The sequence below is a fragment of the Geotrypetes seraphini genome, chromosome 4 (assembly GCF_902459505.1).
Source record: "Geotrypetes seraphini chromosome 4, aGeoSer1.1, whole genome shotgun sequence".
In the NCBI taxonomy this organism is placed as follows: Eukaryota; Metazoa; Chordata; class Amphibia; order Gymnophiona; family Dermophiidae; genus Geotrypetes; species Geotrypetes seraphini.
Genome location: NC_047087.1, coordinates 174,312,629 through 174,329,436, shown reverse-complemented (window position 1 = coordinate 174,329,436; position 16,808 = coordinate 174,312,629). Strand labels below are relative to the sequence as shown.

The following is a 16,808-nucleotide window of genomic DNA, read 5'->3' as shown; positions in this document are numbered from 1 at the left end:
CTTCTCTCTGCCACGGTCCCGCCCCTTCTCTGGTCCTAGGTCAGCCATTTGCAGCGTGCAAAAGCCATTATGCGCTGTCCCGGCAAACAAGTGCAGCTGGTGCTGAAAATAAGGAGCAGTCAAGACGGACACATGCTTATCCCTTGCTAGTTTCACATTAAGGGGAGAGGGAGAGGAACGGCAACAACTTAAGGATTAAGGAGGTGTTGTGCCTTAATCACTCCAATGGACAGCTGCTCAATCAGAGTACCTTTCTATAACCTAGATTTGACAAATACCAGGTCTAAATTCAGTCATGCATTTTTTTAGACGCGAATGTCCCTTCCCCTTCTATGATCAGAGTTGGACATCCATATTTTGGGCCCTATGCAGGATCTGGTTTGTTTAGTTTTACAATGTGTGTGTTGTTGTGCTAGTGCTTAAGTGCAGTGTTTAAGATGCTGTGTTTTCCTAGGTACACTCTTGTATGATATGTGTATTGTTACTAAAAATCCTGTTTTTCATATAGATGAGGGGGGGGGGTCAAAAAATGACGGGCCCTGGGTGTCTCATATGCTAGGTCCGCCACTGGATAGGGGTAAAGGGGCTCATTTTCAAAGCACTTAGACACACATAGTATCACACTATGGAACTGTGTGTGTCTAAGTACTTTGAAAATGAACCTTCAAAGTCTACATATGGTGTTGAAAAGTCAGTACTAAAAAGTATGTGCAAAACACTGTTCTATAAATGGCACTCTGAGTTTGGGCATCATTTATAGAATATGTTTAGCGCAAAGTTTTAGGCATGGGGATTTATTTACGCCAGTTGAAACCTGGAATAATTCCCCGTGACTAATTTAGATGCAGATAAGGTATATTCTGTAACAGTACTTGCAAATCGTTGGAACACCCACAACACTCTTATGGCAACATCCTCTTTTCAGATTCATGCACTTGAATTTAAGCATACCTCTTTTTTTAGTCAAGGTTTGTTTATTAAATTTTTGAAAATACAAAGTAAGGAAAGGTACAATCACATGTATCAAACAGTATGAGATATGCATGACATTGAACAAGTAAACCATTGAACATAAATAGTCACAAGGGCATATCACAATAAAGAGAACAGAATGCCCTACCTATGTGTGTGCAAGCATGAATTCAAGAAAAACAGAAAAGAAAGAGTACAGTAAGAAATAGAAAAGGAGAGGAAGAGGAGTGAGAGAGTATGAATGATGTGAGTGATATGATTGAGTAAAACTCTCACTCAGAAGAGATGCCGTGTAAATAAGACTTCAATAAGACCCATTTCAATTGAAATTGTGAGAATTTGTTGGAGGATTTAGCCAAATAAGCTTCAGTCCGGTAAGTGAGGCACACCAGATTCCACCAGTGAGAGCTAGAAGCCTTAGACAGGTCTTTCCAACATGTATGTAGAATCTTTAGAGCCAAGGAAAGTAGCATGTCGAATAGAAAAGCATCTGAATCAGAAATTAGAGTAGAGACAGAAAAAGATTTTAGCAACAGCATTTGGTAAGTCAAGGGGACATTGATGTGAAAAATGGAACAGATAATATCCCAAGTTGAGGTCCAGAATGAAGAGATGGCAGAGCAGGAGAAAAGAAGATGTTTTAGAGAGCCCACCTCGGAGTGACAGGTCCAGAATTGGTTGGAATAAGAGGGATTGATTTTATGTGATTTGACAGGGGTCCATGTCGCTCTATGTAGTAAGAAGACCATTTGTTGGAGATTCGAGGCTGATCGAGAAGTATGGAAAGTGGAATAATAGATATGAGACCATGCCTCCTCGGAAATGGGGACTTCTAAATCATTCTCCCAAGAGGGAGAATGGCTTGGAATCACTATGGGTTAAGCTACAGGGAGGAACTGGGGCAGACATTAAATTGGGTCTGTACTACCGCCCACCTGGACAACATGAAGAAATCGACCAGGACCTGGAAGCTGAACTGAGGCAGGTATGCGGAAGCGGAAATGTGGTGGTGATGGGGGACTTCAACTATCCTGGGATAGACTGGAGTATTGGGCATTCAAACTGCGCTAGGGAGAACAAATTCCTAGAGGTCACGAGGGACTGTTTCATGGAGCAACTGGTCACGGAACCAACACGGGGTGACGCCACTCTCGACCTAATCTTCAACGGACTAGGGGGGCCAGCAAAGGAGGTGGCAGTATTAGCCCCGCTAGGTAACAGCGATCACAACACGATCCAGTGCAGGCTAGAAATTGGATCATCAAAGGGGAAAAGAACCACAACGACGGCACTCAACTTCAAAAAAGGAAATTATGATGCCATGAGGGAAATGGTGGGAAAGAAGCTCAAAGGCAACATAGGGAAGATGGAATCCGTAGAAAAAGCCTGGACCTTACTCAAGAGAACTGTGCATGAAGCGCAAAACCGGTGCATCCCCAAGTTCAGGAAAGGGTGCAAAAAAAATAGAACAAAAAACCCAGTGTGGATAACAAATGCAGTGAAGAAGGCGATAAACGACAAGAAAGCATCGTTCAGAAAATGGAAAAAATACCAAACAGAGGAGAACCAAAAAGTGCACAAAGAACACCAGAAGGAGTGTCACCGAGTGGTTAGAAAAGCAAAATGAGAATACGAAGAGAGACTGGCAAAGGAAGCAACAAACTTCAAGTCATTCTTCAGATACGTCAAGGGGAAGCAACCGGCAAGAGAAGAAGTGGGAACATTGGATGATGGAGACAGAAAGGGAATAGTAAAAGAAGAGAAAGAAATAGCTGACAGGTTAAATGAGTTCTTCACGTCAGTCTTCACGATGGAGAATACAACCAACATTCCGGAACCCAAGGAGATCACAATAGGAGACCAAGATGATAAACTGGTCAATTTAGAGATAAGCCAAGAAGATGTACTCAGGCAGATAGACAGTCTAAAGAGTGACAAATCGCCAGGTCCGGACAGCATTCAACCAAGGGTACTCAAGGAACTAAAAAACGAAATAGCGGAGCCACTTCGACAAATATACAACCTATCCTTAAAAACCGGAGAGATCCCAGAGGATTGGAAAATAGCAAATGTTACGCCCATCTTCAAGAAGGGCTCAAGGGGCGACCCAGGAAACTACAGGCCGGTGAGACTGACCTCAGTCCCGGGAAAGATGATGGAGGCACTGATTAAAGACAGCATCTGTGAACACACCGAAAAAAATGGGCAGCTAAAACCGAGTCAACATGGCTTCTGCAAGGGCAGGTCATGCCTCACAAACTTATTGTACTTCTTTGAGGGGTTGAACAGCCAGGTGGATAAAGGGGAATCTATAGACATAATTTACCTTGACTTCCAAAAAGCCTTCGACAAGGTACCACACGAGAGACTGCTTAAGAAGATATGGAACCACGGGGTGCAAGGGGAGGTCCACCGATGGATCAAAAACTGGCTGGCGAACAGGAAGCAGAGGGTTGGCATAAAGGGCCATTACTCAGACTGGAAAGGGGTCATGAGCGGAGTTCCGCAGGGGTCGGTGCTAGGACCGCTCCTGTTCAATATCTACATAAACGACCTAGAGGTGGGAACCAAGTGTGAGGTCATTAAATTTGCAGATGACACCAAATTATACAGCAGGACTCAAACCAGGGAAGACTGCGAAGATCTCCAAAAGGATCTTACGCAGCTGGAAAAGTGGGCCGATAAATGGCAAATGAGCTTCAACATAGGGAAATGCAAAGTCATGCACGTGGGGAAAAAGAACCCGATGTTCACATACAAAATGGGGGGAACACCACTAGGGGTCAGTAACCTGGAGAGAGACCTGGGAGTGATGGTAGACGCAACACTGAAGGCATCAGCGCAGTGCGCCACAGCCTCAAAGAAAGCAAACAGAATGTTGGGTATCATTAAGAAGGGTATTACGACCAGGACGAAGGAAGTCATCATGCCGCTGTATCGTGCAATGGTGCGGCCGCATCTGGAGTACTGTGTCCAGTACTGGTCGCCGTACCTCAAGAAGGACATGGCAGTACTTGAGGGAGTACAGAGAAGAGCAACTAAACTGATAAAGGGAATGGAAAATCTCCCATATACCGACAGATTGAAGCAGTTGGGACTTTTCTCCCTTAAAAAGCGGAGACTTAGAGGAGACATGATAGAAACCTTCAAGATCCTGAAGGGCACAGAAAAAGTAGACAGGTACAGATTTTTCAAATTATGGGGCACCACAAGTACAAGAGGTCACTCGGAGAAATTGAAAGGGGACAGGTTTAGAACAAACGCTAGGAAGTTCTTTTTCACTCAGAGGGTGGTGGATACATGGAACGCGCTTCCAGAGGCTGTTGTAGACAAGAAAACATTAAATGGTTTCAAAGAAGGTTTGGATAGATTCCTAGAAGAAAAAGGGATTGAAGGGTATAGATAGGTATAGACCACTACTCAGGCAATGGGCCTGATGGGCCGCCGTGGGAGCGGACCGCTGGGCAGGATGGACCTATGGTCTGCCTCAGCGGAGGCAACTTCTTATGTTCTTATGATTGTAAGTGGGTTTGGGAAGTGGGGAGGAATGATTTAAGAAGTTTGTAAAAGTGTGAGGCAATATGACCTAGTGATAAAAATTTTTGCGAGAGAGTATAAAGAGAGGGAGCAGAGTTGAAAAGAACCGGGTGGAGGCCAGACTTTTTGATTGAGGATCTCAATTGAAGCCACCTATAAAAGTGTGAAGCGTTAATGGAGAAGGAGTCCATCAACTCATTGAACGTGAGTAGGGTCCCATTGGGGCGGCACAAGGATCCAACGTCCCATATACCTTGGTTAAACCAGGGGGGCCAGGATATGGGTCTCTTATCAATCAAGAGGAGTTTGTTAAACCATAAGGGACAAAATAGGGATTGATTCCAGGTGATGTCAAGGTAGGTGTCGAGATGAGAACTTTGTGAGTTGCAGAGATGATAGGATTTTTAAGGAGGTTGGGTAGGTGCTTAGTGCCCAGCAATCGAAGAAGAGGGAAAGGGCTCATAAAAGAGGATTCCAGCCTTAACCAGTTAGGCACATCAGAAGAGAGAGAGGAAGAGAGCCATTCAGCTCCCTGTCTTAATATAAAGGCCTTATGATAACAGTTGAGATCTGGATAATTAACACCACCCTGTTGGGTAGAAGCTTTCAGCTTTTGTAGTGAGATCCTATGAGGTTTATCATTCCAAAGGAATCGCAACATTTTCGATTCCAATTGCTTGTATAAAGAAGGTGGAAATAGCAGTGGAAACATGTTGAAGATGTAGGTGAGTTTGGGAACCACCATCATTTTTAAGGTGTCTAGCCGACCCCACCAAGAGAGATGTAAGGGCGACCATTTAGAAAGGGTAGATGATAACTGCGTAAGGAGTTTGGTAGAAATCAATTACATGGACGAGCGGAGATCCCTATCGAATGGCAAGTCTAGGTATTTAATCCCGGTGGTGACCCACGTGAAAGGTTGGGATGAGATAGTGAAAGGCGGGCTTGAATCATTAAGAGACATAAGCTCCGTTTTGTCCCAGTTAATTTTGTAACCTGAGAGCAAATAAAAAGAGGAAATTAGATGTATTAGGGAATTTAAAGAGGGTTCCGGGTCAGAAAGATATAGTAATACGTCATCTGCATAGGCAGAGATTTTGAATTCGATGTTAGCTATGGATATTCCCTTAATGTCAGAAGATTGCCTAATAGCTACAAGAAGGGGTTCTAAAGCCAAATTAAACAGCAGGGGGGACATGGGGCAACCCTGGCGAGTGCATCTATGCAGTGTGAAAGAGGAGGAGGAAGCGTCATTTACAATTAACCGAGCAGTGGGGTTATTGTAAAGAAGAGATATCATATGGATAAACATAGGAGGCAGACCAAATGCAGAGAGAACAGTAAATAAATACAGTGGTGCCTCGCATAACGGACGCCTCGCACAGCGAACGCTGCGCACAACGAACTTTATGTCTTGATCCGTACAACGAACTTCGTTTCACACAACGAAGTCGCCCGAGCTGCATCCTTCCGCGCAGGCACTGCGCTTAACTGCCCTCTCTCCGCCTGGTTCCCTCTTGCCCCCCCGACTCCCCGACACGATCGGGGCAAGAGGGAGCTCAAGCCCTCTTGCCCTCCCCGACTCCCCGACACGATCGGGGCAAAAGGGAGCCCAAGCCCTCTTGCCCCGCCGATTCCCCGACACGATCGGGGCAAAAGGGAGCCCAAGCCCTCTTGCCCCGCCGATTCCCCGACACGATCGGGGCAAAAGGGAGCCCAAGCCCTCTTGCCCCGCCGATTCCCCGACACGATCGGGGCAAGAGGGAGCTCAAGCCCTCTTGCCCCCCCGACTCCCCGACACGATCGGGGCAAGAGGGAGCTCAAGCCCTCTTGCCCCCCCGACCCCCCGACACGATCGGGGCACAAGGGAGCCCAAGCCCTCTTGCCCCGCCGATTCCCCGACACGATCGGGGCAAAAGGGAGCCCAAGCCCTCTTGCCCCGCCGATTCCCCAACTCCCCGACAATATCGGGCCAGGAGGGAGCCCAAGTCCTCCTGGCCACGGCGACCCCCTAACCCCACCCTGCACTACATTACGGGCAGGAGGGATCCCAGGCCCTCCTGCCCTCGACGCAAACCCCCCCCCCCCCCCCCCCCCCCCCCCCCCCAAGAACCTCCGACCGCCCCCCCAGCCGACCCGCGACCCCCCTGGCCGACCCCCACGACACCCCCAACCCCCTTCCCCGTACCTTTCTGTAGTTGGCCGGACAGACGGGAGCCAAACCCGCCTGTCCGGCAGGCAGCCATCGACGGAATGAGGCCGGATTGGCCCATCCGTCCCAAAGCTCCGCCTACTGGTGGGGCCTAAGGCGCCTGGGCCAATCAGAATAGGCCCGGGAGCCTTAGGTCCCTCCTGGGGGCGGGGCCTGAGGCACATGGGTCCAACCCGACCATGTGCCTCAGGCCCTGCCCCCAGGAGGGACCTAAGGCTCCCGGGCCTATTCTGATTGGCCCAGGCGCCTTAGGCCCCACCAGTAGGCGGAGCTTTGGGACGGATGGGCCAATCCGGCCTCATTCCGTCGATGGCTGCCTGCCGGACAGGCGGGTTTGGCTCCCGTCTGTCCGGCCAACTACAGAAAGGTACGGGGAAGGGGGTTGGGGGTGTCGTGGGGGTCGGCCAGGGGGGTCGCGGGTCGGCTGGGGGGGCGGTCGGAGGTTCTTGGGGGGGGCGGTCGTTGGGGGGAGGGGGGGTTTGCGTCGAGGGCAGGAGGGCCTGGGATCCCTCCTGCCCGTAATGTAGTGCAGGGTGGGGTTAGGGGGTCGCCGTGGCCAGGAGGACTTGGGCTCCCTCCTGGCCCGATATTGTCGGGGAGTTGGGGAATCGGCGGGGCAAGAGGGCTTGGGCTCCCTTTTGCCCCGATCGTGTCGGGGAGTCGGGGGGGCAAGAGGGCTTGAGCTCCCTTTTGCCCCGATCGTGTCGGGGAGTCGGGGGGGCAAGAGGGCTTGAGCTCCCTCTTGCCCCGATCGTGTCGGGGAGTCGGGGGGGGGCAAGAGGGCTTGAGCTCCCTCTTGCCCCGATCGTGTCGGGGAGTCGGGGGGGGCAAGAGGGCTTGAGCTCCCTCTTGCCCCGATCGTGTCGGGGAGTCGGGGGGGCAAGAGGGCTTGAGCTCCCTCTTGCCCCGATCGTGTCGGGGGTGCCAGGGACTACACGGAGTCACCCACCGTACCACCCGATTCGGGTAAGCGCAGGTATCGGTGGGTGGCTTATTTGCCTGGGGGTGCCTTATTTTACATTTTTTTCTAAAAAGGGGGGGCTGTCTTATTTGATGGCCCTGCCTTATCATCGGGGAAACACGGTAGAAAAAAAAAAAATGAACAGTTAAGTCCCAGTTTTTGCCGCTGAGACTCTGCCCTCTCACTGTAAAATTAGACTCTACTTAGTCTGTCTTTAAATTTAAAAAATGTGTGTTGTTTTAAAAAACAATTATGTTTTTAGATGTATCTAAATAAAAATAATAACCAAAAATTTATCTTTTTTTATGTCATCTTAGCATATTTTATGCTACAGAACGAATTATTTTGTTTTACATGTATTCTTATGGGAAAACGCGTTTCACACAACGAACGTTTCACATAACAAACTTGCTCCTGGAACGGATTAAGTTCGTTGTGTGAGGCACCACTGTATTTCTATTCCACCCTATCGAACGCCTTCTCAGCATCCAGGGAAACAAGGACATTAGAGTTAGAGTTCGACGAGGCGGAGTGGAGCACATGACATAACAGTCTGGTATTATCAGCTCCAAAACGACCCTTCATGAAGCCAACCTGGTCCCTGTGAATCAGATGAGGCATAACTTTCTCAAGGCGGAATACCAGCAATTTAGTGAAAATTTTGTAGTCCAGGTTGAGAAGAGAGTTTTTCACAAGCTGGGGGTCTCTGTCCGGTTTGGGCAGAACAATAATGTTTGCCTCCAGGAATCGACGGAGACCATGCGGGTGGGACATCAGACTCTGATAGTATGAAAGTAAATGCGGTGTCAGCAAGTAAGAAAATGACTTGAAGAATTCCGATGTCAATCCATCAGGACCAGGAGCTTTAGCAGGAGGCAGGGAGGAGATAGCATGGACAATCTCTTCAGATGAGATAGGTTGTTGTAGGGATCGCTGTTGGAGTTCGGAGAGAGAAGGCAAATTTAATGGACGAAGAAAGTCCGAAATGGAGCTGTCATCCGATGATGATTCAGAGGAGTAGAGTTTGTTGTAGAAGATACGAAAGTCTTCAAGAATATCTTTAGTGGAGGTGTGCATGTGACCATTAGCTGATTTGATGTGAGTTATCCTTTGTTTAGAGCGTTGTCCTTTGAGATAGGTGGCGAGTAGGTGGCCAGATTTGTTAGAGGAGGAGTAGTATGCAGCTGATTGTCTGAAGATGGAGGCTGAGGCCATGGTACTGAAGATTTCATTGTATTGGAATTTTAGGGATTGTAGTTTTTTGTATAAAGAAGGATCATGACGGTGATAGAGCTGCTTCTCTTGAGTATGAATGTCTGATTCCAGCTGTTGCAAGGTAGATTTGCGCTTCTTGAGTTGAAAGGCTGAATAGCTGATCACCTCTCCTCTAAGCCAGGCTTTGTAAGATTCCCAAACGAGAGAGAAGTCAGAGACTGAAGTGAGATTATTGTCAAAAAATGCCAGCGATTCTGTCTTGATGTGGGAAAGGAAGGCCTCGTCGTGTAATAGGAAGTTGTTCAGGCGCCATTGACGAGATGAAGAGGAGGTGGACCACTGAATTGTACAGGATACAGCTGCATGATCCGAGATAGTGATGTCGTGGATCCGCGCAGAAGAAACAAGGCTCACTAAGTCTTTAGAACCTAAGATATAGTCAATCCTTGAGTGGGATTTGTGTGGTGCGGAGTAGAAAGTATAGTCTTTGGTAGAAGGATGGAGAATTCCCCAGATATCAGACCATCCATATAAATCCATTAGCTGAAGAAGTGCAGTGCGAACCCCCAGTTTGGCTGAGCGACAGGTGGAGGATCTGTCGATGAAGGGGTCAATGGGAAAGTTGAAATCCCCTGCAAATATGGTGTTGGACGACAGAGAAGTTGTACTGACCGTGTGAAATGACTGAAAAAAGGAGGGATCATGAGCGTTAGGGGCATATACATTGAGAAGATTCAAAGGTTGACCCGCAATAGAGCCCTCAACAAGGGACCACCTGCCATTAAGATCAAACTTATGCAAGGAGAGCTGGAAATTGAGGGATCTTTTCAGTAGGGTGATGACCCCATTTTTCTTCCCCTGAGCTGGCGCAGCAAAGCAATACTGGACCCAACCACCTGTTAATTTCTGTGCTTCCTCAAAGGAGAGGTGAGTTTCTTGAAGCATACATATGTCAGCGTCGAGGTGTTTGAAGTAATGCAGGATTTTTTTCCTCTTAATAGGGTTTTTTATCCCCTTAACATTGAGAGAGACAATGTTGAATTTAGCCATACTTAAAAGCAGTTATTGATGTAGACCAGAAGAGGCTGAAATTGGCTTAAGGTAGCTGAAGTGAAGGAAAAGGTGGGTATCCACTCCAAAGAACCAGTATAGAAAAGGAGCACAGAGAGAAAGTAGTGAATTCATGTTTGCGAGGAACATAACAAACGAAGCTCCAAAGATGAGGTCGAATGCTGGAAAGTGGAGCTCAGTGAACAGCTCCATCGCCCGCCTCATATTGAACAGTGAGACGGGAAGGGTTCAGCCCTCCAAAGTGGCAAGGAAGAAGAAAGGCATATCAGATGTTTCAGGTCATGGCTCCCACTGATTCATCAAGGTATTTTTGAAGATCTGCCGGAGAGTCAAAGTTTTTAGTGTTATTATGATAGGTCACTCGCATCCTGGCGGGATAAAATAACCCATATTGTGCTCCGATGCTCTTGAGCTGGGGCCGCATAGACAGGAAAGCTTTTCTTTTCTGGCAGTAGCTTTGGAGACATCAGGGACAAACAGAATCCTGTTGCCGTCCACTGAGAGGCCTTGGGTAAATTTTGCGGATTGCAATATTTGGAGAACATGAGGATATCTTAACAACTTGAAAACAATGGTGATGGAGGGCCCGAAGGGATTCTATGTGCCCTTTCAATCTCCAATGGAGGAGAGAAATGAAGATTCAGGGTGTTAGGAATGAAAGATTGTAGAAATTGAATCATATCCTTCCCTTCTTTAGATTCAGGGAGACCTATGAGGCGCACATTGCTCCGACGCATGCGGTTAGATAAATCCTCCATATCATTTTGAAGAGCATTGAGCTTTTACAGATCTCGCTTAATGTCCATATATTGAGAGTCATGCGCCGCTAGACGTTCTTCAACTAGCTCGATGCGGGCATTTTGTTGTTTCAACTGTAGAACTATGGTACTGATTTCAGTTTTGATTTCCGCGGTTGCAGTCAAATTTTCCTGCATAAGTTCTCGCAGTACTTGTAAGTCGCGTGCGATCGAGACGCCGCTTTCAATGGCGCCGGTGGTTGAGGCTTTAGTGGGAGACAGCAGCTTATGCTTTGAGCGTTTAGTCGCTGAGTGCGACGCGGCGGAGCTCGTGGCGGGAGTGGCATCAGACTTACTAGCTTTGGTGGCCATTCTCACAAGAACAGGTAGTAATTTGCGGCTTGAACGCACACTCTGAAGGGCTGAAAAAGGTTTAGTAAGTGAGTCTGCAAGGGAGCTAAAACGCTAAGCAACCATCTTATGTGCAGGCACGTGACACCAAGCATACCTCTTTATAGAATACACTTATAAGTTGTGCATGCAAATTCTAATTATTGCCAGTTAGTGCTAAAAATTGATTGTTACTGCCTGATTATTGGCACTGATTGGCTTTATATTCAAATAAATTGCAGGTGTAAAATGAATGCATGCGCAACTGAAAGTATCATATATAAACTCCAGCGGATAGTGACTACCACTTTCTAGATAGGCATTTTTGAATGTTGGGCCATACATAGTTAGACTAGATTTATTTTTTGGGTATAGGAAAAAAGTACTAATTTTAATTCTGCAATAAATAGTAGTAACTGAACTGATACTTTTGCTTTTCTCCTTCTGCACAGATTACCAGTGGTCTAAAGTCAGATACTAGGCAGGATTCAGCTATCGAAAAGAAGATAGGCATCAAAGACCGTCCAGACTCTTCCCTGACTGAGGCAGAGGAAGCAAATAAGAAAAAGAAGCTGGCATCTTTGGGGTATGATGAACTTGATCGGGAAAGCTTGGATGAGAGTGAGAAACAGTTATTCCAAAAATTTAAAAATTATGAGTATGGAAAGAAAGAAATGATACATATACTGACATTCTGGGATCGAGTGCAAGGGATTGTGAATCAACCTTCTGCTGTCGATGAAAGCCAGCATGATGATGAACAGGCCCTTGAGCGCCAGGCTCCTTCAGGAAAGAAAGTTAGTAGAAAAGATAGAGAAAAAGAGCGCCTGGAAAAAGAAAAAGCTGAAAAGGAGCGTTTGGAGAAGGAGAAGGCTGAGAAAGAACGGCAAGACAAGTTAAAGGCAATAGAAGAGACCAGGGCTCTCAGCTTCCAGACATATGGCATAAAACTGGAGGGAGATTTAGCAGAAAGTTTAGATGGTGATGAACTAGACAAAAATGTAAAATTGGGTGTGCCACATCTTGAATTCCTGGTATATGGCCGTGATGACCCAAGCAGCAAGATAGTTCTCGAGAGTGGCAAGCTACCATCACTAGATGAGGTAAAACCAAATGTATTTTATAGGTCTAAAAATAGTTATATGTGCAGTAGCATGATTATAATGGTGATCAGAATAACATTGCTTTTATTATACCTACTCTTGAAAGAGAATAGTTATCATTTATAAGAAACAAAACTGTAAGTAAGTTACTAATTGATTTATGAAGATATAATGTTTCCTATCTTGCTGCCCACTAAAATCTTTATTATTTGTGAATATGGTTTACATTTACAACATAAAAATACTTCAAACAGTAGTTTAGTTTATAAAGAACAAATGATTAGGTTCTTATCTTTGCTAATCTTCTTTCGAAAGATTAGGTTCTTACCTTTGGTATTCTTCTTTCTTGTAAATCCATACTTTATTCCAGAATGATTGGGTTAATTCCATATACCTGCCAGGACTTTGTAGGAAGCCTCAGATTCCAGAGACTTAAGTTCCACCCCTCTCACCTCAGCACTGGGCCCTCCTGAATCAGTTAGTTGAAAAGCAGTCTGGAGGACAAAAACAAGAGAGAGAGGGGTACGGGGACACTCCCTCTAATCTGCTCATGCCAAAAAATGCAAAATAGCAACAATTAAACATAATTGAACCAGGTTAATAAACATATAAACTGGAATGATGAAAAACAGTGCTATAAGGAGACACAGCCAAAGGGGGGACTCCCTAATTACCCTAATTAAGGATCCCCCAAATCTGAGTGCTAAACCCATTCTGATGGCATGCTTATAAAGGCTGGTCAATAAACAGACATCCAGCTTACCAGTACTTAGAAAGGCAGATAATCAGCAAATCAGCAAAGTATAGGACAGGTTAAAATATGGATTTACAAAAAAGAAGATTAGCAAAGGTAAGAACCTAATCTTTTGTTCTTGTATAATCTCCCTTTTTTGAGGGACGATTGGGATGTAACAGAGCAGTCCTGAAGAATTAGGGCGAGACTGATGAGCTTGCTGCCAAAACAGAGGCTACTATTATGTTAGTAAGGCTATTCTTATGTTATTATAGAGATTGTGGTAAGAGCGTATATCATAGCTGATTTAAGAAAGGTTTGGACAATTTCCTGAAGGAAAAGTCCATAGTCTGTTGCTGAGAGACATGGAAGAAGCCACTGCTTGCCCTGTATCTGTAGCATGGAATATTGCTAGACCTTGGGTTTTGGCCAGGTACTAGTGACCTGGATTGGCCATCATGAGAACAGGCTATTGGGATATTATTATGTTCTTGTAGAGGCACCAAAAGCAGCATCCTGCTTGGCAGCCATATTGATCCTATAAAACTTGGTGAATGTATGCAAAGAGGACTAGGTAGCAGCCTTGCAAATCTCATCCAAAGAAATAGCTGACAACTCGCCAAGAGGACAAAATACCTCTGGGAGGGAGGGGGGGGGGGATTCTTTCCAGCCGCAACGTAAGTTGCGGAAATGGCCATATGGACCATCTGGAAAAGGTGGCCTTGGAAGTCATCCTGCCCTTGCAAGCAAGACCCACCAGAATAAACAGATGATCAGAGAGGTGAAACTCATTCGTAACCTCCAGGTACCTCAACAGTAACTTACACACATCCAAGGACCATAATACCTGGTCTTGCTCCCTTGAGCTGGAGGAAGCAAAAGCAGGAAGCTGGACTTCCTGATTCACTTGGAAAGTGGAAACCACTTTCGAAGAAAAAAAGAAGTGGTGCACAGCATCACACTGGAATCTGTAATACACAGAATGGGATCCTGGCAAGAAAGAGCCTGAAGTGCCAAAACCCTGCAAGCTAGGGAAATGGCCACCATAAATACAGTCTTAATCGTAAGAGACGCCTGCTCTAGAGACTCATAAGGCAAACAAGCCAGAGAGCAGAGAACCAGTTTGAGATTCCAAGTCAGATATGGAAGGTGCAGTGGAGGCCAAAGCCTCAGAGTACCTCACAGGAAATGGACTACATCCAGATGAGCTGCCAAGGAGCCCCTCAGAGAAGGAAGGTTCATACAAGAGAGAATGGCACTTTGCACCTGTAGAGAAGCTACCGACAGGCCTTTCATCAGGCTGTCTTGCAGAAATTCCAGGATATGAGGAATGAACGGAACAGATGGGTCTACTTGTCACAGGATGTACCACACTTGATAACATCTCCAAGCCTTCTTTAGGCAGCCACTGTGGATTTATTTTTGCTGCGGAGTAATGTGGCAACCAAATAATATCCCCAGCTAGTTAAAGCCGTGCACTCAATAGCCATGCCATAAGACCAAAGTGGTCCGTATCATGAAGCGCAATCAGACCCTGCATGAGGAGGTGAGGGTGACAAGTGAGCAGAGCCCCTGATTTTGTTGGAGCCGAACCAGATCGGCATACCACAGGCTTCTTGGCCAATCAGGTGTGACAAGGATCACCGGACCTCTGTGGGCCACTATCTATCGCAACAGATGTCTTATCATGGGTCATAAAGAGAAGACATATAGGAGACCTTCCCATGGCCAGGGCTGAACCAGAGAATCCAGGCCTTCGCTGCCAGCCTCACAACATTGACTGAAGAACCGATCAGCTTTCTTGTTGGCTGCAGTTGCCATGAGATCAAATGTGGGATGTCCCCCACTGAGCCACTATGCAATTGAACACCCTTTGAGACAGGGACCATTCTCAAAGTCTGATGAATGAGAAAATCTCCTTGAACATTGTCCACTCCAGCCACGTACGCTGCTGACAATGCCACTAGGGGTGTCTCCACCCACAAGAAGAGAAGCTGAGCTTCCACACTAAGAGAGACACTCCTGGTGCCCCTCCCCTTGCTGGTTGACATAAGCCACTGCCATGACATTGTCCAAAAAAACATGGACAACTCGATGATGGAGACAACCTTCAAAGTGGAGGAGAGCTAGCTGCATCACCAGAAGCTCCAGGTGATTGATCAACATTTGCTCTCAGAGGGAGCCCACCAGCCTTGAACAGGAATGATTAAACACACTGCCCCCCAGCCTTTGAGACTCGCATCCGTTGTCAGAATCACCCACTCCAAAATCTGGAGGGGAAGACCCCTGGATAGTGAGAGAGGTCACAGCCACCAGGCAAGACTGTTCATGCCACTGTCATCCAGGGCAGAGGTGCATGTAATGGGTCCCTTTGCAGACTCCAGCACAAAATCAGAGCATCCTGAGGTGGATGCAAACAGGCTCTTGTCCAAGGGACCACATCTATCATTGCTACCATGGTTCCCAGAACCTGGAGGTACTGTCATGCCGTTGGGACTGGAGTAGCCAGAAGGTCCCTGATAATCTATCGAAGCTTCTCCTGATGGGACACGAGCAGGAATATTTGGTTTTTGCCATGTGAAATTTAACTCCCAGGTATTCTAAATCCTGTGTCAGCTCAAGGTGACTGTTCCTGAAATTGATCACCCAGCCCTGGCGCTGCAACAACTGCACAACATGATGAACAGCCTGATCCCTCTCGGTCTCCAAGGGAGCTCTGATCAACCAGTCATCCAGATATGGGTGAACCAAGACACCCAGGGTGTGAAGATGGGCTGCCACCACCACTATCACTTTGTCTAGATGGGAACATCTGGAAGGAGTGGATATGCAGTGGGCAAAACTGAAAGGAGCGATTGTAAGGGCAACAAACCTTTTTGTGAGGAGAGGAAAAGAAGACCGCTTTGGTTCTCAAAATTAGTAGCTGAGAATGTAAGGAATAAGAGGTTAGCTTACATAAACTACAAAAGATTGCAGAAAGAAGAACAGAGGCAAAAATATCTGGAAAAGTTAAGAGAGGCTGGTCGTGAAGTCAGGAAAACAAAAAAAAAAATAGCTGACTTGGTAAAATGGGGAGACAAGACATCTCTTAGATATATTAGTGATAGGAAGAAGTGCAAAAGTGGCATTGTGATACTCAAAGGTGAAGGGGAGGAATATGAAGAAGCTGATAAAGAAAAGGCCAAATTACTTAACAAATATTTCTGTTCTGTATTCATGGCTGAAGCGCCGGGAGTTGGACAGCAGAAGACAAACATAAATAGGGATGGTGAAGTGGTAGACTCCAATCGATTTTCAGAGGGTTGTGTTCATGAGGAGCTAGCTAAAATAAAGGTAAACAAAGTGATGGGGTCGGATGGTGTACATCCAAGGGTGCTGAAGGAACTTAGGGAAGTTCTTGTAGCTCTGCTAACTGACCTTTTCAATGAGCCTCTACAGTCGGGAGTGGTACCGGAGGACTGGAGAAGGGCAGATGTGGTCCCTCTCCACAAAAGTGGAAGTAGGAAGAAGTAGGGAATTACAGGCTGATGTATGACTTCTGTGGTAAGCAAATTAATAGAAAACACTTTTAAAACAGAGAACGGTCAAGTTTCTGGAATCCTGTGGATTACAACATGGAGGCAACATGGATTCAGTAGAGGTAGGTCTTATCAGACAAATCTGATCAGTTTCTTTGACTGGGTGACCAGAGAATTGAATAGAAGGATGCTAGGTTGCATTGGGAGAGGTATGGCCAGTAGGAAAAAGGAGGTAACGATGACCCTGTATAAGACTTTGGTGAGAACTCATTTAGAATATTGTGTACAATTCTGGAGACTGCACTTTCAAAAAGATATAAAAAAGATGGTCCAGAGGAAGGGTTCTAAAATGGTGTGTG

General features: G+C 46.4%; 1 protein-coding gene across 6 annotated transcripts in view; it reads left to right on the top strand.

Moving 5' to 3' along the window:
- HYDIN (HYDIN axonemal central pair apparatus protein) overlaps positions 1-16,808 on the top strand; it is a 1,718,235-nt gene that overhangs the window by 1,128,967 nt on the left and 572,460 nt on the right. For all 6 annotated transcript variants that reach the window (XM_033943280.1, XM_033943278.1, XM_033943277.1 and 3 more), the window contains one exon: positions 11,548-12,198. In XM_033943280.1, coding sequence (XP_033799171.1) covers positions 11,548-12,198 — 651 coding nt within the window. The remainder of the gene's footprint in view (positions 1-11,547; positions 12,199-16,808) is intronic.